This window comes from Hyla sarda, chromosome 2 (assembly GCF_029499605.1).
Source record: "Hyla sarda isolate aHylSar1 chromosome 2, aHylSar1.hap1, whole genome shotgun sequence".
Classification (NCBI taxonomy): Eukaryota; Metazoa; Chordata; class Amphibia; order Anura; family Hylidae; genus Hyla; species Hyla sarda.
In genome coordinates this window covers 390,523,440-390,544,598 of record NC_079190.1, presented here as the reverse complement: position 1 = coordinate 390,544,598, position 21,159 = coordinate 390,523,440, and the positions used below count along the sequence as shown (strand labels likewise).

The 21,159-nt window shown below is 45.3% G+C and overlaps 1 protein-coding gene across 1 annotated transcript in view; it reads right to left on the bottom strand.

Moving 5' to 3' along the window:
* MLXIPL (MLX interacting protein like) overlaps positions 1-21,159 on the bottom strand; it is a 208,290-nt gene that overhangs the window by 141,314 nt on the left and 45,817 nt on the right. Inside the window, exons 2-4 of the mRNA XM_056558638.1 lie at positions 9,309-9,415; positions 7,375-7,457; positions 7,184-7,273 (exon numbers count right to left, since the gene is read on the bottom strand). Of these exons, the coding sequence (XP_056414613.1) occupies positions 7,184-7,273; positions 7,375-7,457; positions 9,309-9,415 (280 nt within the window). The remainder of the gene's footprint in view (positions 1-7,183; positions 7,274-7,374; positions 7,458-9,308; positions 9,416-21,159) is intronic.

Sequence of the window (21,159 nt, the reverse complement as noted above, 5' to 3'; positions counted from 1 at the left end):
AGAAGCCTGCTGGACTCCTCCTTCCTTTACCCGTCCCCGAGCAACCAAGGTCCCAAATCGCCATGGATTTTATTACGGATCTGCCCGTATCCCATGGCAACACCGTCATCTGGGTGGTCGTTGATCGTTTCTCCAAAATGGCACACTTCATTCCACTTCCTGGTCTTCCTTCTGCGCCACAATTGGTGAAGCAATTTTTTCTGCATATTTTTCTCCTTCACAGGCTTCCCACGCATATCGTCTCGGATAGAGGCGTTTAATTTGTGTCGAAATTTTGGAGAGCTCTCTGTAACCAATTAAAAATCAAACTAAATTTCTCGTCCTCCTATCACCCCCAATCCAATGGACAAGTAGAGAGAGTGAATCAGATTCTTGGTGACTATTTGCGACATTTTGTCTCCTCCCGCCAAGAGGATTGGGTCGACCTTCTGCCCTGGGCTGAATTCTCGTACAATTTCAAGAATTCGGAATCCTCTGCCAAATCCCCGTTCTTTGTGGTGTACGGCCGTCACCCTCTGCCCCCCCTCCCCATTCCCACTTCTTCTGGACTGCCTGCTGTAGATGAAGTTACCCGGGACTTCTCTGTTATCTGGAAGGAGACTCAAAAGTCGCTCCTACTGGCCTCGTCTCATATGAAGAGACATGCTGATAAGAAGAGAAGAACTCCTCCTGTCTTCGCCCCTGGAGACAAAGTGTGGCTCTCTGCCAAATATATCCGCTTTTGTGTTCCCAGCTACAAGCTGGGTCCACGTTACCTTGGACCATTTAAAATCAAGAGTCAAATCAATCCTGTCTCCTACAAACTTCTTCTCCCTCCTTCTCTTCGTATTCCTAACTCCTTTCATGTTTCCCTTCTCAAACCTCTCGTTCTTAACCGCTTTTCCCCCAAGGTCACCGCTCCTGCTCCTGTCTCTGGCTCCTCTGATGTCTTCACGGTAAAGGAAATCCTCGCCTCCACGGTAGTCAGAGGTAAAAAAAAAATTCTCGTAGACTGGCAGAATTGTGGCCCTGAAGAGAGGTCTTGGGAACCCGAGGATAATATCCTCGACAAGGAGCTCATCCATAGGTTTCTGGGTTCCAAAAAGAGGGGGAGACCCAAGTGGGGGGTACTGTTACGCCGAGCGCTCCGGGTCCCTGCTCCTCCCTGGAGCGCTCGCGGCGTTCGTCTCCGTGCAGCGCCCCGGTCAGACCCGCTGACCGGGAGCGCTGCACTAGTGTCACTGGCGGGGATGCGATCCGCGTAGCGGGACGCGCCCGCTCGCGGGTCAAGGAAGCTGTTCTCCTTAAAGGAGAACTGTAGCGCAATATAACTTATCCCCTATCTGAAGGATAGGGGATAAGTTATAGATCGTGGGGTCCGACCGCTGGGGCCCCACACAATCTCTTTTACGGGGCCGCGGCAGTCTGTAGGAAGCACCATGTCATCTCTATGGGATACACGGAGGGGCGTGTCGGCCGCCGTGTCATGTGGGGACAGAACGCGGGGTCTGCCGCGGCTCCGTACAGGAGATCGCCAGGGGTCCCTGCGGTCGGACCTCCCGCGATCTATAACTTACCCCCTATCCTTCAGATGGGGGATAAGTTATATTGCACAACAGTTCTCATTTAAGCAAAAAAAAAAAAAGCCCAGGAAACTTGCCTCTGTAGCCAGGGTTTCGGTAAAATTTACTCCTGAGGCAGATCAGTACAAGGCAAATACTTTAGATTTTTGAAGAAACTTTAGTTTCAGAAGTAGTGTTTGGTCACTAGTCAATGTCTTTTTGCAGATTTGATACTTGGTTAATATTCTTGTAGTTGTACTATTTTGGTACTTTCTGGTGATGGTCTACTCCAGTACTTTCTCTGTACCTAGACTTACAAATATCCCTTGAGGATGTAGACTGACTTTGTGTTGAACTAACTTGCGTTCTATTTAACTAACCAAACTGCAAGGGGTCTTCACAGGGATGGACCGTGGTAAATGTGCAGAACTTACTTCTATGAACTTCACTAAGACGTAACTTCTTTGGCATATCCAGGGGAAATCCCTCGACTTAACAAGGTTCTACTGGACGAGGACCTAAGGCAAGCGATACCCAGTTTTTTTTGCAATGAAGCCCTTGAATATTGGTATTCCTTTCTGTAGATACCTTTACCCTTGCAGCAGGACTCACAAGGCAGATGTGCTTGTCGCAGACAGGACTAGGAAAATTGTGGCCTAATTGTATAAGGTGTGCCTGACTTAAAGGGGTACTCTGGTGGAAAACTTTATTTTTTAAATCAACTGGTGGCAGAAAGTTAAACAGGTTTGTAAATTACTTCTATTAAAAAATCGTAATTTTTTAAGTACTTATTAGCTGCTGTATGCTCCAGAGAAAGTTATTTTCTGGAATTCCACTTGTTTTTATTTGGGGGGGGGGGGACGCCAAGAAATAAACCAATTCTGCCGCATGGTGTTTTTTTAGCCAAAAAACGCTGCGGCCACATGTTAGCTGTAAATCAACGAGAAATTGCAAAATTCTTAGTCCACTTGGCGTTTTTCACTTTGGCATTTTTTTTTATCCTTTTGGCGTTTTTTCACTCTTTTTTGGCATTTTTCAGATCGTTGGTAATCGCAGCATGTTGAGCCACTGGCGATTTTTTGTCAAAATCGTGGCATTTTTCTCCCATAGAATCTATGAAAAAAACGCCAAGAAAAAAGATATGTGGGTTTTAACTTTGTCGTTTTTGCAGGCGGTTTTTATTCATTTTTGGACTTTAGCGATCCAAAAACCTGTTGGAGATTCCTTTTTTAATAAAATTTCGAAGGGTACCATTAAAAAAATAATACTTGTATCTAATGAAATGTATCTTTTTTATAACACAATTTTATTACTTTTTAAACAGGGATCAATTAATGTGGGCGGGCGGGCGGGGACCTAAAAATTTAGCCGACAATATTTTCTTTATTTTTTACATTTTTTTAGGTAGTACTACTACTCCCAGCATGGAACACACTATTCCATGATGGGAGTAGTATTACATGTACTAATTGACAGATCGCCCATTGCGATCCTCCTGTATAATGTATAGATGCGGCCGCTCTTCTATGGTCCCCTGCACTGCCGTATATATACACCTATTCATATTTCCCGCAGAGAGCTGTGATTGGCCAGATGGTTCCAGCCAATCACAACTCTGTGGGAAATAGGAATATGTGTATATACACGGCCGTGCGGGGGACCAGAGAAGAGCGGCCGCATCTATACATTATACAGGAGGATCACAACGGATGTCAGTAGTGGTACCCGCTGGGATCTTTCCTTAACTGCAGGTACTACTACTCCCAACATGAAGCACACTTTGATGCACACCTGCATTAATAGACAGATCTGTCTATTAATGCAGTTACTACAGCTCCCAGCATGGAGCAGAGTGTTCTCCATGTTGGGAGTAGTAGTACTTGCAGTTAAGGAAAGATCACAGTGGGTATCACTACTGACATCCGCTGTGATCGCCCTGTCTATAGCAGAGATGCAGAGCAGCTCTATACAGCGCTCGCATCTCTGTACTATTCTCAGCCACTCACTCATTCATATTTCCCTCAGAGCTGTGATTGGCTGCAACCATCCGGCCAATCACAGCTCTGGGTGGAAAATATGAATGAGTGATGTTCTATTCACATCACTGGCCGGAGTATAGTGCAGAGATGTGAGCGATGTATACAACCGCATATCTGCTATATTATGGACGATCGCATCGTCCCGGAGCAATATGACACCCGGGGCGATATGTCTATAGTACAGGTACTACTACTCCCATCATGGAACAGTCTGTTCCATGCTGGGAGTAGTAGTACTACCTAAAAAATAAAAAAAATAGAGGAAAAAAAAGTGAAACACACACACTTTATAAAACATTAATTAAAATGTAGTTATAAAAAATTATATTTCGATAAATACATATTTTTCCATCACTACTGCATCCTTTTTTTTTTTTTGGTACCCAACAAAATTTTGGTACCCAAAGGTGCCAAAAATGCAATTTCCACACAAATGAAAAAATGCCAGAAAAAATGCCAGGCGCAGGACATTGCACTGGCGTCTTTTCAGGCGTTTTTTTTCTACCCAAAAAACGCAGCACAAAAAAACCAAGTAGAAATGTAACTGAACACATTGCAAAAGCAATCGTTAACCCTTTACATTCTGCAGAAGACTTCAACTTTGATTGCGGCATCTAAAAGGTTAAAGCCGGACATCACATGGGTCAGTGATGTCCGGCATTAGCCAGTATGAAGTGAGCTCAGCTCCTGAGCTCACTTCATACACCCGCCACACAGCTGTGCCGTATACACACAGCGGTTAGCCGTGTTAGGGTTAAGTCACCTGTGACAGAGGGCCTGGAACGCGCACGAGATCTGGGGAAGGGGGGGGGGTAGCCTGGATACTGTATACACATTGCAGGCTCACTGTAAGTTCTTGCTGAGCCGTAGATATATGGCGTATATTTACTGCTCAGCATCAGCTGCTCTCCTGGCTCTGTAGCCGCTAGCACAGCTGAAGTCCCGATCTGTGCAGGGACATTTTCCAGCACAGCATGCGGAGAGAAGTACAGATGCTATGCTTCTCTCCAAGGACCAAGGATGTTGAAAGAGTCTCAGCATTGCTGCAATTTGGAAAAACTGCCAAATCACAGCAAAACGCCAGGGTCAGGGGAAAAAACGCCAAACCCAAAAACGCGAAGTGGCTTTTGCGTTTCCCCATTGAATCCCTGCTAACATTTGGCCGCAGCATTTTTCCCACGCAAAAGCACCATGCAGCCGCTTTGGCGTTTTTTTGGGCAAAATGCCTCAAAAATAAATCCCAAGTGGAGACTTAACCTTAGTGCATGCATATTCTACCACAGAAATACATAATATACATTTGTAATGCAAGGAAACTCAGAGATAAAGGCCTCAGCACTCTAGACATATATTTGACTGTCCAGCAAACCTTATACCACTATAGCCACCTGAGCCAAGTTCAGTGTAGCAGCTAGTACAGCTGTGCTGGGCCAACACAAAATCTATGTCCAAAGTCACAACTAAATATGCAGAAAAAGTAAAATTCCACTGCAGAAAACCATGGGAGTGGTAAGGCAGAGGTGAGTTAAAAAAAAAAAAAAGAGGGCTAAGTACTGTGTGAGGCGCACAAAAGGGACTAACTAAAGTGTGTGAAGACCCAATGGGGGCTTAATATTATGAGGGGGCACAAAGGGGTTTAACTACTGTGAGGATTCAACAAAGGGGTCATCTTCTGTGTGGTTTACCAAAAACAAGCCTTCATTCGGCTATGTCGACAGAAAAATCTTGATGTTATCATTCTTGGAATGCAGTGGTACCATAACAAAAACAAAAAATTGTCTTCAGGCCCTAAATAGCTGCAGTGCCAAGGACTAAATGTAACTTAAAAAGAAGCTTGCCTGACAACATTTCAGTAAATGCATGTCTTATGAATTTTTCTAATTAGAATATTTCTATATGATTTTGCAGTGATAAAAAGTCATCACCTATCCACTGGATAGAAGACAACTGCTAGATCAGTGGGGCCCAACCGCTAGGAACCCCACTATAATGAGGAGGCGGTTGAGAAGACACATTGCTGCTACATGCCAAGACTATGGGACTCGCAAGAGGCTAAAGACTCTTGACGTGGGTTGCGAGCTTGCGTATTTTGGCCAAAATATAAACTAATACCTAATGTTTATTATATGAATATATATATTTTTTTTCTCTGATGTGGTCTGGTTTTGTGATGCTGGGGGAGCCCAGGGTGTCAGTGTGTTGTGGGGTGCATCCAGAGGATGCTGGGCAGCCTGCCTGATCAAAACTATGGGCGTCACTAATAGGTTGTAAGCCAGCATGGTGAGCTACACATTGTCGTGTTACTGTGTATCTGTGTGCAACTATAATACTAGGCAATTACCCCCTTCATGAATAGTAGGACGTGTGAGAGGTTGTTCATCAGTATTTTGCACCTGTGCGACCTCCCCTTATATGGCATTGTGGCTCATCTGCATCATAGGGAGAATAGGAGCCTTACCTCTATGGGACTGCCAAAGATAGCCAAGCACTATATTCAACTATCTTTGGCAGTCTTATAGAGGGACATTTATCAATGTTTGCTTATGTATTCTTTTTTTTTTTGTAATTTTTTCCTTACTTTTTTTTTGCTTATGTGTGACTTATTTATCAACTGGTTTCAGCCTGTTGATAATTTTCTTTCACGTAAGCAATTTTTCCTTTTTTACTTTAGTAGTAGCTTTTTCTGCTCCATGTTTGAGCTGGAGTAAATTTAGTCAATTTTTAACCTTGTTGAAACTTTTTTTTGCGCAGTTGCGACTGTCGCAGTTGATAAATACCCGACTAAAGCAAATCTATTTTGAAAAATTTACTACGTAAGCAAGTTTGAATTTTCTTGCTTTTCTTGTTCTTCATGCAAACTGTCGCACGAAAACACACGTAGTCGCAGTGGCGACAATTTTGCGACAATTATAGTAAAGAAAACCTGACTAAACCCGTTGATAAATGTGCATCATAGATGTTGAATAGTTTGACTAAAACTCCATTCAAATGGGAGACAGGGGGACACCTGTTTTAGTGAACAGTGGTGGTCGGACCACCACTAATCAGCCAGTTAGTACCAGAATAGCCCTTGCGATCTTCTTTCTTAGCCACAGCAGCTAAAGCCCAGATACTATTGTCTTTTTGAGCTGAAGCATGACTGTTAGGCCCAGAAAGCACCAGTAAATCGAGGTGGGACATAACTGTGGGCAGCGATTCGCAGAGAAGCAGTACGACACATTGGGCCTGGGTGCTTCCCGGGCCCAACAAGTCATGCTGCAGGACACTGCAGGACACTGTGGTACAGGCCCAATGTGTCAATCGCCCAATCGCTGCCCACAGTTATGTCCCACCTCGATTTACTGGCTTTCCGGGCCTAGCAGTCATGCTACAGCTCAAAAAGACAAGGGAGTGCTGGAGGTAAGGAGAAGTTTGTTTTTCTATATAACACACAATGGGCATTGTTAGGAACCCTCATGCTGGATAACCCCTTTAAAGTGGTATTCTCATCTGAAGAAGTTAACCCCTCTCTACAGGACTGGGGATAACAAGCAAATTGATGGAGTGCTTGCTATATGGTCCATAGTTAACATCAAGAAAAGTCAGACATTCAATTTCTCTTACGCGTTTCTTGTAGTAAATTCTCCACTTGTGATATTCCTTCATTACCACTTCTATTCTCCTCTTCCAGTAGTTTCCTTCCAGCACCACAGCCTGTGGGCCACAAATAAAATATAAGTTTGCTTACAAGTAAAAGTCATGTTAGGGACAATATAATTTGTACATGATAACCTTTATATAAATTATTGATCTACCTCAGGTTTACGGTGGTCATCACCTTCTGATCCATCCAGTGGGGTCACAAACCCACATACTGGGGTTTTCCTTTTTTCTACATCTATAAGATAACAAATAATATTCAATTTTGTATTCCTATGTTTCTGTTTAGTCATGTTAATGTCAGCTATTAAAAAATATAACACTCCCCCCCCCAAATGACTTTCTATTTCTAGCACCCATGATAAATGTGGGCTGTTATTACCCAAGGTTGTATGTTTTCTTATACCACATAAGTAGCCACAGAAAGGACAGGGATGTAGCTGTGGGAGTAATATATTCAAGACTGACAGAAAAAATATATTTGGCACAGAGGAAAGTGAAGAATTGTTTGTATATATGCAAACATTTACAAAAATGCATTGGATTGCTGAAAAATTTGCCATCTAGTTATGTTTTAGGCAGACATGTAAAAGTCTCTTAGAGGCAACTGTTAGATAGTGTACCTCTTGGTGAGAGATTCCTGACAGCTAGACATGCCTCTACCACACACTCGAAGACATTTTCCCAGTTGACATATTGAAAGGGGATGCATCACTGGACTAAAAGAAGCAGGATGGTTGTTTAAATGAATGGGCCACCAAGGCTGTTCTCACTAAGCTGTAAGGAGGTGTTGGGTGCAGTTACAGCAATTTTCAGTAGAATAATGCTTTTTTACACACAGCAAGGGTTTACCAGGAATGCCTCTGCCAGATTGTAACACTTCCTTGTCATGCTTGCTAGTTAATCATCACCAATCAGGCATTTATTATACCAGTTGGGACACCAGCATTGGCAACCTATGAGAGTGCAGGACCAACAGGCATGTAAGGCATAAAGAACCTGTATGCCTCTGTACCCAACCATATCTCATCATGTATCCAGGATAGAGGCCGCCTAACAGGGGACTAGAGCACCCTTAAGTTGTAAACTTGTCATTTCACTCTCTTTACAATCTTTAAAATTGTAATCACGTTATTATTATTCATTTGACAATTGTGGGGTAAAATATAAAAAAAATCAATTTAGTTACTTTTAAGTAATCTTTCTTCTGTAACAGTGTTACCCAATTTATTTATTTTTTGTTACCTTTTACTACATTAAAAAATTCAAACTTATAAAAATGCTTTGAAACATCATACTCTGGCCCATATAACTTGTTTTCCTTCTGTCTACGGAGCTGTGTGAAGGCTCATCTTTATTCTGTGATCTGTAGTTTATATCTGTATCATTTTTCCATAGTTGGAACCATTTTTAAACAGCTTTTAACTATATAGATGCCTCTGCCAGCACTTACAGCAGCATCTTAAGACTTAAATAACTGGCATCAGAGCTCAACCTAATGCCAGTTAGAGACTGAGTCAGTAGCCGACTGCTGCTGGGTATGAAGAGAGCTCAGCTCCAAAGGCCTTTCCATACTTAATAGATGTATTCAATGAAAAGAGAAGGGGTAAGACACTGCCAGACAGCTGTAGCCTCTCTTTCTAAGAACAAAATGATCGGGCAGTGAAGATGTCTGATCCTTCTTTCCCCTGAACCACCCATTGGGGAAGAGTCGGAAGGCCCCCTACACAATAGACAGTCAGCCAGTCCCAGTGGCCAGTGAACTGGCCAGTCCTGCCTTTAAAGATAAAACTTGAAAGGAAGCTAAAATATAAAAGAAATGAACCAAACAACCAAATCTAGAGAGCTCTTGTTAAAATGCAGACATCTATAACTTAATTTATGTAGATATTCATGGGGGGATCATTCTTATTCTACAAAACACAGTGCATAAGGGCCATCTGAGCCCGTTAAGCTGCAGCATCTAACCAACCTTGCCAGATGCTGATACCAGACAGACCAAGGTTTTTAAATTTCTTAGATAAGATATAACATTCTGGTTCATGATAAGTGTCATCTACTTCCACATGGCCTTACTTGTTTTACTTACAGTTTAAGTACCAGGCTCTCCAGATTGCATTATTCAGGCGGATTTTATCTCTCCATAATAGTCTTAACCCCTTGAAATTCTTCCATTTGGGAGATACCAGTTTGCCACTGAAAACAATCACACAACATGATATATGAGATTAGTGCGTCATTTATGATCTTCTGGGGCACACAGCGTTAACACAATTAATGAGCACAACTTGACTATGTGTCTCTAGATAATGCCAACTATAGTAAGAAAACGAAAGAAATATATATTTTATACTTAAATATGTTTTCTTTAACTTGGAATATCATTTTGGTAGACAACATGCAATTTTATGACTCTGAATGACATATCTTAAGTTAGATAGTAAAAGTAAGACAAAAGATAACAACAAAAATAAACTAGAACAAATTCACATTGGTTACATCTGCACATAAGACCAATATGTGCCTAATATATCAATATTTTTATACATATTTTTTAAACTATTCGCTATTTGGTGTAGTAACCTAAATATGTCTTTTACAATCTAAAACCACTGAATACATTTGCTGTTAATACAAATGGGTAAGCAAAGATGACATGTGACAAATGTATAAAAAATTATTCATACTAATATGGGTGCCCAGCGTATACTCAAACAGCCGTTGAACTCCTAAATGTTTTAGAAGTAAATGGTTTGGTGACAAATGGTCTGTCTGGGTGGCCACATAGCAAAATCAACATAGTCCTGTATAGTCCTCTGTTTTCTTTCAGGATCCTGTAAAGTCTTTATTTAAGGTTATTGACAATCTGTCATCTCTACCAATGGACTGGAGTTTGTACACTGCCTGTAACATATGCTGCACAAGTACAAACTGCTGCCTTTCCTGGGGCTTCTTTTACCACAGACTTATTACTCTCCATTATCCTTCCAACAATTTAGCTAGCAGGGGCTCAATTGGTGCCTACTCACTGTACATGAGGAAAGTGTGGTGGGGTTCATAATAAGAACCACCCCTAGTCACTCCTTTCAACTAAATATTTGTACTCAGGTTGTAAATGTAGTTGAAACAAGAAGCCATCAGCAAAAAAAGCTGTTGTATACTACAGAGGAAGTTCTTTTCTTTTTGAATTTCTGCCAGACCACAGTGCTCTCTGCTGACACTTCTGTACATTTTAGGAACTGTCCAGAATAGGAGAAAATCCCCATTTTAACCCCTTAAGGACGCAGGACGCACTCAAACGGCCCCTTTTCCGAGTCCTTAAGGACTCAGGACGTTTGAGTACGTCCTGTCAAATCCTGGCCCCCCGCCGCTAGCCGGAGGGGAGCGGGTGCCCGATGCCTGCTGAAATCGTTCAGCAGGCATCGCGGAATATCGCCCAGGGTGGTCATGATGACCCCCCATGTCGGCGATGGCCGCAGATCGCTGGACAATTCAGCCCAGCGATCTGCGGCAGATTCCGGGTCAATTGGGTCTCCAGTGACCCGGTGACCTGGAATTACAGGCTGTTCTGGGCCGTCTCTGACAGCCCCGAACAGCCATAGCCTGCAGGGGTGAGGTGGCACTGGTGCCACCTCACGATCGCCCTGATCCGTCGGCCGGTTTACCGGCCGACCAATCAGGGCACCTGCTTGGGGTGTCACTTCCACAACCCGCTCCGCCCCTCTTCCGGAGGACATGAACGGGTGCGGGACGTGGACCCCGGGAGCTGGGGACCCCGATCCCCGACGTCAATGTTGGGATCGGGGCCCCGGGAGCTGCGCCAGCGGCGAGGGACTGACCTGTGTCCCGGAGCACAGTAGGAGGTGAGTGACAGCCTCCTGCTGTTGCTTAGCAACAGCTCCCAACATGCAAAAAGGGCATGCTGGGAGCTGTAGTTATGCAACAGCAGGAGGCAGACCACCACAACTCCCAGCATTCCCTTATGGGCATGCTGGGACTTATAGTTTTGCAACAGCTGGAGGCACATTTTTTCTATGGAAAAGTGTACCTTCAGCTGTTGTATAACTACAATTCCCAGCTTGCACAATCAGCTAAAGTGCATGCTGGGAGTTGTAGTGGTGCATCTGCTGGTTGCATAACTACAACTCCCAGCATGCCCGTTGGCAGTCGGTGACTGCTGAGAGTTGTAGTTTTGCAACAACTGAAGACACACTGGTTGTGAAACCAGTGTGTATCCAGCTGTTGCATAACTACAATCCCCAGCATCCCCAGCCAAAGTAGTATGCCTTCAGCTGTTGCATAACTACAAGACCCAGCATTCCCTTCTGCTGTCCGTACATGCTGGGGGTTGTAGCTTTTTCAGCAGCTGAAGGCACACTGGTTGCAAAACACTGAGTTTGTTACCAAACTCGGTGTTTCCAAACAAGTGTGCCTCCAGTTGTTGCAAAACTACAACTCCCAGCATGCACTGATAGACCGTACATGCTGGGAGTTGTAGTTTTACAACAGCTGGATGTTCCCCCCTCCCCAATGTGAACGTACAGGGTACAGTCACTCACATGGGCGGAGGTTTACAGTAAGTATCCGGCTGGAAGTTTGAGCTGCGGCAAACTGCCAGCGAGAAACTACTGTGAACCCCCGCCCGTGTGTCTGTACCCTAAAAATACTACACTAACACTAAATAAAAAGTAAAAAACACTACATATACACATACCCCTACAGAGCCCCCCTCCCCTCCTCAATAAAAATGAAAAACGTCTGGTACGCCACTGTTTCCAAAACGGAGCCTCCAGCTGTTGCAAAACAACTACTCCCAGTATTACCAGACAGCCACTGACTGTCCAGGCATGCTGGGAGTTATACAACAGCTGGAGGCACCCTGTTTGGGAATCACTGGCGTAGAATACCCCTATGTCCACCCCTATGCAATCCCTAATTCAGGCCTCAAATGCGCATGGCGCTCTCACTTTGGAGCCCTGTCGTATTTCAAGGCAACAGTTTAGGGTCACATATGGGGTATCGCCGTACTCCGGAGAAATTGTGTTACAAATTTTGGGGGGTATTTTCTGCTTTTACCCTTTTTAAAAATGTAAAATTTTGGGGAAAAGAAGCAATTTAGGTAAAAAAAAATAACTTTTTTTTACATATGCAAAAGTCGTGAAACACCTGTGGGGTGTTAAGGTTCACTTAACCCCTTGTTACATTCCCCGAGGGGTCTAGTTTCCAAAATAGTATGCCATGTTGGTATTTTTTTGCTTTCCAGGCACCATAGGGGCTTCCTAAATGCGGCATGCCCCCAGAGCAAAATTTGCTTTCAAAAAGCCAAATGTGACTCCTTCTCTTCTGAGACCTGTAGTGCGCCAGCAGAGCAATTTTCACCCCCATATGGGGTGTTTTCTGAATCGGGAGAAATTGGGCTTCAAATTTTGGGGGGTATTTTCTGCTATAACCCTTTTTAAAAATTTAAAACTTTTGGGAAACCAAGCATTTTAGAAAAAAAAAAATTGTTTACATATGCAAAAGTCGTGAATCACCTGTGGGGTATTAAGGTTCACTTTACCGCTTGTTATGTTCCACGAGGGGTCTAGTTTCCAAAATGGTATGCCATGTGTTTTTTTTTTTTGCTGTTCTGGCACCATAGGGGCTTCCTAAAGGTGACATGCCCCCCAAAAATAATTTGTCGCTCCTTCCCTTCTGAGCCCTCTACTGCGCCCGCCGAACAATTAACATAGACATATGACGTATGAGCTTACTCGAGAAAAATTGGGTTTCAAATACAAGTAAAAATTTTCTCCTTTTCACCCCTTGCAAAAATTCAAAAATTGGGTCTACAAGAACATGCGAGTGTAAAAAATGAAGATTGTGAATTTTCTCCTTCACTTTGCTGCTATTCCTGTGAAACACCTAAAGGGTTAAAACGCTAACTGAATGTCATTTTGAATACTTTGGAGGGTGCAGTTTTTATAATAGGGTAATTGGTGGGGTATTTCTAATATGAAGACCCTTCAAATCCACTTCAAACCTGAACTGGTCCATGAAAAAAAGCGAGTTTCAAAATTTTGTGAAAAATTGGAAAATTGATGCTGAACTTTGAAGCCCTCTGGTGTCTTTCAAAAGTAAAAACTCATCAATTTTATGATGCAGACATAAAGTAGACATATTGGAAATGTGAATAAAAATTTTTTTTTGGGGAATATCTATTTTCCTTACAAGCAGAGAGCTTCAAAGTTAGAAAAATGCTAAACTTTCACATTTTTCATCAAATTTTGGGATTTTTTTCACCAAAAAAGGATGCAAGTTACCACAAAATTTTAACACTATGTTAAAGTAGAATATGTCAAGAAAAAACTATCTCGGAATCAGAATGATAAGTAAAAGCATTCCAGAGTTATTAATATTTAAAGTGACAGTGGTCAGAATTGCAAAAAATGGCCGAGTCCTTAAGGTGAAAAAGGGCTCAGTCCTTAAGGGGTTAAAGCATATTATTATTGTTTAGAGGCAGTGAGGAGGCACTATAACTATGAAGTGGGCACCTAGTTAGCACTTTTAATGTTGCTTTTTTGTGTTGGGCACTATTACTGGATTCAGGCAAAAAGTAGGGCACTATTGTTGCGTAGAGCATTATTACCATGTGTGGCACTGTATGTTTGGTATTGTTGTTGGAGGATAACTTTAGTGAAGGGCACTAGGAGCAGCAGCAAGCAAAGTAATGGGGGAAGTATCTGAATGGTACTGTTAAATGGGCACTCCTGTGGAAAACTATTTTTTATTTTTATTTTTTCAAATCAATTGGTGCCAGAAAGTTAAACAGATTTGTAAAAATCTTAATCCTTCCAGTACTTATCAGTTTATCAGAAGTTGAGTAGTTCTGAGAAGTAGTTGAGTATTATATATTTCATGGTCACTTTGTATACCCTAAAAATGTGTAAGAAGCAATCATAAAGTCCTATCAAAACACAAATGGTACATATAAAAGCTTTAGACCATGGTGCCATAAATAAGCCCTCACACATCTTCCCGTATGCGGAAAAATGTAAAAGTTATAGGGGTCAGAAGATGACAATTTTCAACATAAAAATTATGGTGCATGTAGTTCTAATTTTTTTTAGGTAGTAAAATAAAATAAAAACTATATAAATTAGGTATCATTGTAACCGTATGGACCTACAGAAAAAAAAGGTGTAATTTTTACCAAAAAGTGCACTGTGTAGAATCAGAAGCTCCCAAAAGTTACAAAATGGCTTTTTTTTTTTTCAATTTTGCTCCACAAATATTTTTTTTCTGGTTTCGCCGTAGATTTTGTGGTGAAACGATTGAGGTCATTACAAAGTGAAATTGGTGGCGCAAAAAAAAAAAAAAGCCACAATATGGGTCTTCAGGTACAAAATTTAAAGTGTTATAATTTTAAGAAGGTGAGGAAGAGATAACAAATGTGCAAAAATGAAAAATGGCCCGGTCCTTAAGGGGTTAATCTCATACAAACCCGATGATGTTGAGATCAGAGTTCTGCAGGGGCCATATCCTCACTTCCAGGCCTCCTTGTTCTTCTTTCTTAGTGACACTGGGTTAGTGTTCTTAGTGACACTGGCTGTATGTTGGGGGTCACTTTGCTGCAGCAGAATAATTTTGGAGCCCATCAGAAGCCTCCCTGATGGTACTGCATTGTACAGATGTATCTGCTTGTAAATTCCCAACTCCATATTGATTTCATTTAGATTTCTCTTCCATTGCATTTTGTTAGTTAATGAAAATAAACCATTAACAATATTTTTGAAAGCATTCTTACTCTTGAGCACTTTCTCTACACCTGGCTAAAACTTTTGCACAGTACTGTATACATGTTAAAGGTTATAAAGATACAGTAGCGTTACTGTCTGTCAACGTAGCTGTTACGCCGAGCGCTCCGGGTCCCCGCTCCTCCCCGGAGCGCTCGCTTCACTCTCCCCGCGGCAGCGCTCCGGTCACGTCCTCTGACCCGGGGCGCTGCGATTCCGCTGCCAGCCGGGATGCGATCCGCGATGCGGGTAGCGCCCGCTCGCGATGCGCACCCCGGCTCCCCTACCTGACTCGCTCTCCGTCTGTTCTGTCCCGGCGCGCGCGGCCCCGCTCCCTAGGGCGCGCGCGCGCCGGGTCTCTGCGATTTAAAGGGCCACTGCGCCGCTGATTGGCGCAGTGGTTCCAATTAGTGTGTTCACCTGTGCACTTCCCTATATCACCTCACTTCCCCTGCACTCCCTTGCCGGATCTTGTTGCCTTAGTGCCAGTGAAAGCGTTCCTTGTGTGTTCCTTGCCTGTGATTCCAGACCTTCTGCCGTTGCCCCTGACTACGATCCTTGCTGCCTGCCCCGACCTTCTGCTACGTCCGACCTTGCTTTTGCCTACTCCCTTGTACCGCGCCTATCTTCAGCAGCCAGAGAGGTGAGCCGTTGCTAGTGGATACGACCTGGTCACTACCGCCGCAGCAAGACCATCCCGCTTTGCGGCGGGCTCTGGTGAAAACCAGTAGTGGCTTAGAACCGGTCCACTAGCACGGTCCACGCCAATCCCTCTCTGGCACAGAGGATCCACTACCTGCCAGCCGGCATCGTGACAGTAGATCCGGCCATGGATCCCGCTGAAGTTCCTCTGCCAGTTGTCGCTGACCTCACCACGGTGGTCGCCCAGCAGTCACAACAGATAGCGCAACAAGGCCAACAGCTGTCTCAACTGACCGTTATGCTACAACAGTTACTACCACAGCTTCAGCAGTCATCTCCTCCGCCAGCTCCTGCACCTCCTCCGCAGCGAGTGGCCGCTCCTGGGATACGCTTATCCTTGCCGGATAAATTTGATGGGGACTCTAAGTTTTGCCGTGGCTTTCTTTCCCAATGTTCCCTGCATCTGGAGATGATGTCGGACCTGTTTCCCACTGAAAGGTCTAAGGTGGCTTTCGTAGTCAGCCTTCTGTCCGGAAAAGCCCTGTCATGGGCCACACCGCTCTGGGACCGCAATGACCCCGTCACTGCCTCTGTACACTCCTTCTTCTCGGAAATCCGAAGTGTCTTTGAGGAACCTGCCCGAGCCTCTTCTGCTGAGACTGCCCTGTTGAACCTGGTCCAGGGTAATTCTTCCGTTGGCGAGTATGCCGTACAATTCCGTACTCTTGCTTCAGAATTGTCCTGGAATAATGAGGCCCTCTGCGCGACCTTCAAAAAAGGCCTATCCAGCAACATTAAAGATGTTCTGGCCGCACGAGAAATTCCTGCTAATCTACATGAACTTATTCACCTAGCCACTCGCATTGACATGCGTTTTTCCGAAAGGCGTCAGGAACTCCGCCAAGATATGGACTCTGTTCGCACGAGGCGTTTCTTCTCCTCGGCTCCTCTCTCCTCTGGTCCCCTGCAATCTGTTCCTGTGCCTCCCGCCGTGGAGGCTATGCAGGTCGACCGGTCTCGCCTGACACCTCAAGAGAGGACACGACGCCGTATGGAGAACCTCTGCCTGTACTGTGCTAGTACCGAACACTTCCTGAGAGATTGTCCTATCCGTCCTCCCCGCCTGGAAAGACGTACGCTGACTCCGCACAAAGGTGAGACAGTCCTTGATGTCTACTCTGCTTCTCCACGTCTTACTGTGCCTGTGCGGATGTCTGCCTCTGCCTTCTCCTTCTCTACAGTGGCCTTCTTGGACTCTGGATCTGCAGGAAATTTTATTTTGGCCTCTCTCGTCAACAGGTTCAACATCCCGGTGACCAGTCTCGCCAGACCCCTCTACATCAATTGTGTAAATAATGAAAGATTGGACTGTACCATACGTTTCCGCACGGAGCCCCTTCTTATGAGCATCGGATCTCATCATGAGAGGATTGAACTTTTGGTCCTCCCCAATTGCACCTCGGAAATTCTCCTTGGACTTCCCTGGCTTCAACTTCATTCCCCTACCCTGGATTGGTCCACTGGGGAGATCAAGAGTTGGGGGTCCTCTTGTTCCAAGAACTGTCTAAAACCGGTTCCCAGTAACCCTTGCCGTAACTCTGTGGTTCCTCCAGTAACCGGTCTCCCTAAGGCCTATATGGACTTCGCGGATGTTTTCTGTAAAAAACAAGCTGAGACTCTACCTCCTCACAGGCCTTATGATTGCCCTATCGACCTCCTCCCGGGCACTACTCCACCCCGGGGCAGAATTTATCCTCTCTCTGCCCCAGAGACTCTTGCCATGTCCGAATACGTCCAGGAGAATCTAAAAAAGGGCTTTATCCGTAAATCCTCCTCTCCTGCCGGAGCCGGATTTTTCTTTGTGTCCAAAAAAGATGGCTCCCTACGTCCTTGCATTGACTACCGCGGTCTTAATAAAATCACGGTTAAGAACCGCTACCCCTTACCCCTCATCTCTGAACTCTTTGATCGCCTCCAAGGTGCCCACATCTTCACTAAATTGGACTTAAGAGGCGCCTATAACCTCATCCGCATCAGAGAGGGGGACGAGTGGAAAACGGCATTTAACACCAGAGATGGACACTTTGAGTATCTGGTCATGCCCTTTGGACTGTGCAACGCCCCTGCCGTCTTCCAAGACTTTGTCAATGAAATTTTTCGTGATCTGTTATACTCCTGTGTTGTTGTATATCTGGACGATATCCTAATTTTTTCTGCCAATCTAGAAGAACACCGCCAGCATGTCCGTATGGTTCTTCAGAGACTTCGTGACAACCAACTCTATGCCAAAATTGAGAAATGTCTGTTTGAATGCCAATCTCTTCCTTTTCTAGGATATTTGGTCTCTGGCCAGGGACTACAGATGGATCCAGACAAACTCTCTGCCGTCTTAGATTGGCCACGCCCCTCCGGACTCCGTGCTATCCAACGCTTTTTGGGGTTCGCCAATTATTACAGGCAATTTATTCCACATTTTTCTACCATTGTGGCTCCTATCGTGGCTTTAACCAAAAAAAATGCTGATCCCAAGTCCTGGCCTCCTCAAGCAGAAGACGCCTTTAAACGACTCAAGTCTGCCTTTTCTTCGGCTCCCGTCCTCTCCAGACCTGACCCTTCCAAACCCTTCCTATTGGAGGTTGATGCCTCCTCAGTGGGAGCTGGAGCTGTTCTTCTACAAAAAAATTCTTCCGGGCATGCTGTCACTTGTGGTTTTTTCTCTAGGACCTTCTCTCCAGCGGAGAGGAACTACTCCATCGGGGATCGAGAGCTTCTAGCCATTAAATTAGCACTTGAGGAATGGAGGCATCTGCTGGAGGGATCAAGTTCTCCTGTTATTATCTACACCGACCACAAGAACCTCTCCTACCTCCAGTCTGCCCAACGGCTGAATCCTCGCGTGGTCTCTGTTCTTTGCCCGATTTAATTTTGAGATTCACTTTCGTCCTGCCGATAAGAACATTAGGGCCGATGCTCTCTCTCGTTCCTCGGATGCCTCAGAAGTTGAACTCTCTCCGCAACACATCATTCCACCTGACTGCCTGATCTCCACTTCTCCTGCCTCCATCAGGCAGACTCCTCCAGGAAAGACCTTTGTTTCTCCTCGCCAACGCCTCGGAATCCTCAAATGGGGTCACTCCTCCCATCTCGCAGGTCATGCGGGTATCAAGAAATCTGTGCAACTCATCTCCCGCTTCTATTGGTGGCCGACTCTGGAGACGGATGTTGTGGACTTTGTGCGAGCCTGCACTATCTGTGCCCGGGATAAGACTCCTCGCCAGAAGCCCGCTGGTTTTCTTCATCCTCTGCCTGTCCCCGAACAGCCTTGGTCTCTGATTGGTATGGATTTTATTACTGATTTACCCCCTTCCCGTGGCAACACTGTTATTTGGGTGGTCGTTGATCGATTCTCCAAAATGGCACATTTCATCCCTCTTCCTGGTCTTCCTTCTGCGCCTCAGTTGGCTAAACAATTTTTTGTACACATTTTTCGTCTTCACGGGTTGCCTACGCAGATTGTCTCGGATAGAGGCGTCCAATTCGTGTCTAAATTCTGGAGGGCTCTCTGTAAACAACTCAAGATTAAATTAAATTTTTCTTCTGCATATCATCCCCAGTCCAATGGACAAGTAGAAAGGATTAACCAGATCTTGGGTGATTATTTGCGACATTTTGTTTCCTCCCGCCAGGATGACTGGGCAGATCTCCTCCCATGGGCCGAATTCTCGTATAACTTCAGGGTCTCTGAGTCTTCCTCCAAATCCCCATTTTTCGTGGTGTACGGCCGTCACCCTCTTCCCCCCCTCCCTACTCCCTTGCCCTCTGGTCTGCCCGCTGTGGATGAAATTTCTCGTGACCTTTCCATCATATGGAGAGAGACCCAAAATTCTCTCTTACAGGCTTCATCACGCATGAAGAAGTTCGCGGATAAGAAAAGAAGAGCTCCCCCCGTTTTTTCCCCTGGAGACAAGGTATGGCTCTCCGCTAAATATGTCCGCTTCCGTGTCCCTAGCTACAAGTTGGGACCACGCTATCTTGGTCCTTTCAAAATTTTGTGTCAAATTAATCCTGTCTCTTATAAACTTCTTCTTCCTCCCTCTCTTCGTATCCCTAACGCCTTTCACGTCTCTCTTCTCAAACCACTCATCCTCAACCGTTTTTCTCCCAAATCTGTTCCTCCCACTCCTGTTTCCGGCTCCTCGGACATCTTCTCGGTCAAAGAAATTTTAGCTGCCAAAAAGGTCAGAGGGAAAAATTTTTTTTTAGTGGACTGGGAGGGTTGTGGTCCTGAAGAGAGATCCTGGGAACCTGAGGACAACATCCTAGACAAAAGTCTGCTCCTCAGGTTCTCAGGCTCTAAGAAGAGGGGGAGACCCAAGGGGGGGGGTACTGTTACGCCGAGCGCTCCGGGTCCCCGCTCCTCCCCGGAGCGCTCGCTTCACTCTCCCCGCGGCAGCGCTCCGGTCACGTCCTCTGACCCGGGGCGCTGCGATTCCGCTGCCAGCCGGGATGCGATCCGCGATGCGGGTAGCGCCCGCTCGCGATGCGCACCCCGGCTCCCCTACCTGACTCGCTCTCCGTCTGTTCTGTCCCGGCGCGCGCGGCCCCGCTCCCTAGGGCGCGCGCGCGCCGGGTCTCTGCGATTTAAAGGGCCACTGCGCCGCTGATTGGCGCAGTGGTTCCAATTAGTGTGTTCACCTGTGCACTTCCCTATATCACCTCACTTCCCCTGCACTCCCTTGCCGGATCTTGTTGCCTTAGTGCCAGTGAAAGCGTTCCTTGTGTGTTCCTTGCCTGTGATTCCAGACCTTCTGCCGTTGCCCCTGACTATGATCCTTGCTGCCTGCCCCGACCTTCTGTTACGTCCGACCTTGCTTTTGCCTACTCCCTTGTACCGCGCCTATCTTCAGCAGCCAGAGAGGTGAGCCGTTGCTAGTGGATACGACCTGGTCACTACCGCCGCAGCAAGACCATCCCGCTTTGCGGCGGGCTCTGGTGAAAACCAGTAGTGGCTTAGAACCGGTCCACTAGCACGGTCCACGCCAATCCCTCTCTGGCACAGAGGATCCACTACCTGCCAGCCGGCATCGTGACAGTAGCACAAATATTCTGGAATATGACAGACTTAGGCTGGGTTCACACTACGTTTTTGCCATACTGTTTTCAATCTGTTTTTCTAAAGAAAACCGTATGGCAAAAAAACAGATGGAACAGTATGGAAAAAAAAAAAAAAAAAAAAAAAAAAAAAAGTACCGTATATACTCGAGTATAAGCCGAGTTTTTCAGCACGATTTTTCGTGCTGAAAACACCCCCCTCGGCTTATACTCGAGTGAACTCCCCCACCCGCAGTGGTCTTCAACCTGCGGACCTCCAGAGGTTTCAAAACTACAACTCCCAGCAAGCCCGGGCAGCCATCGGCTGTCCGGGCTTGCTGGGAGTTGTAGTTTTGAAACCTCCGGAGGTCCGCAGGTTGAAGACCACTGCGGCCTTCAACATCATCCAGCCCCCTCTCACCCCCTTTAGTT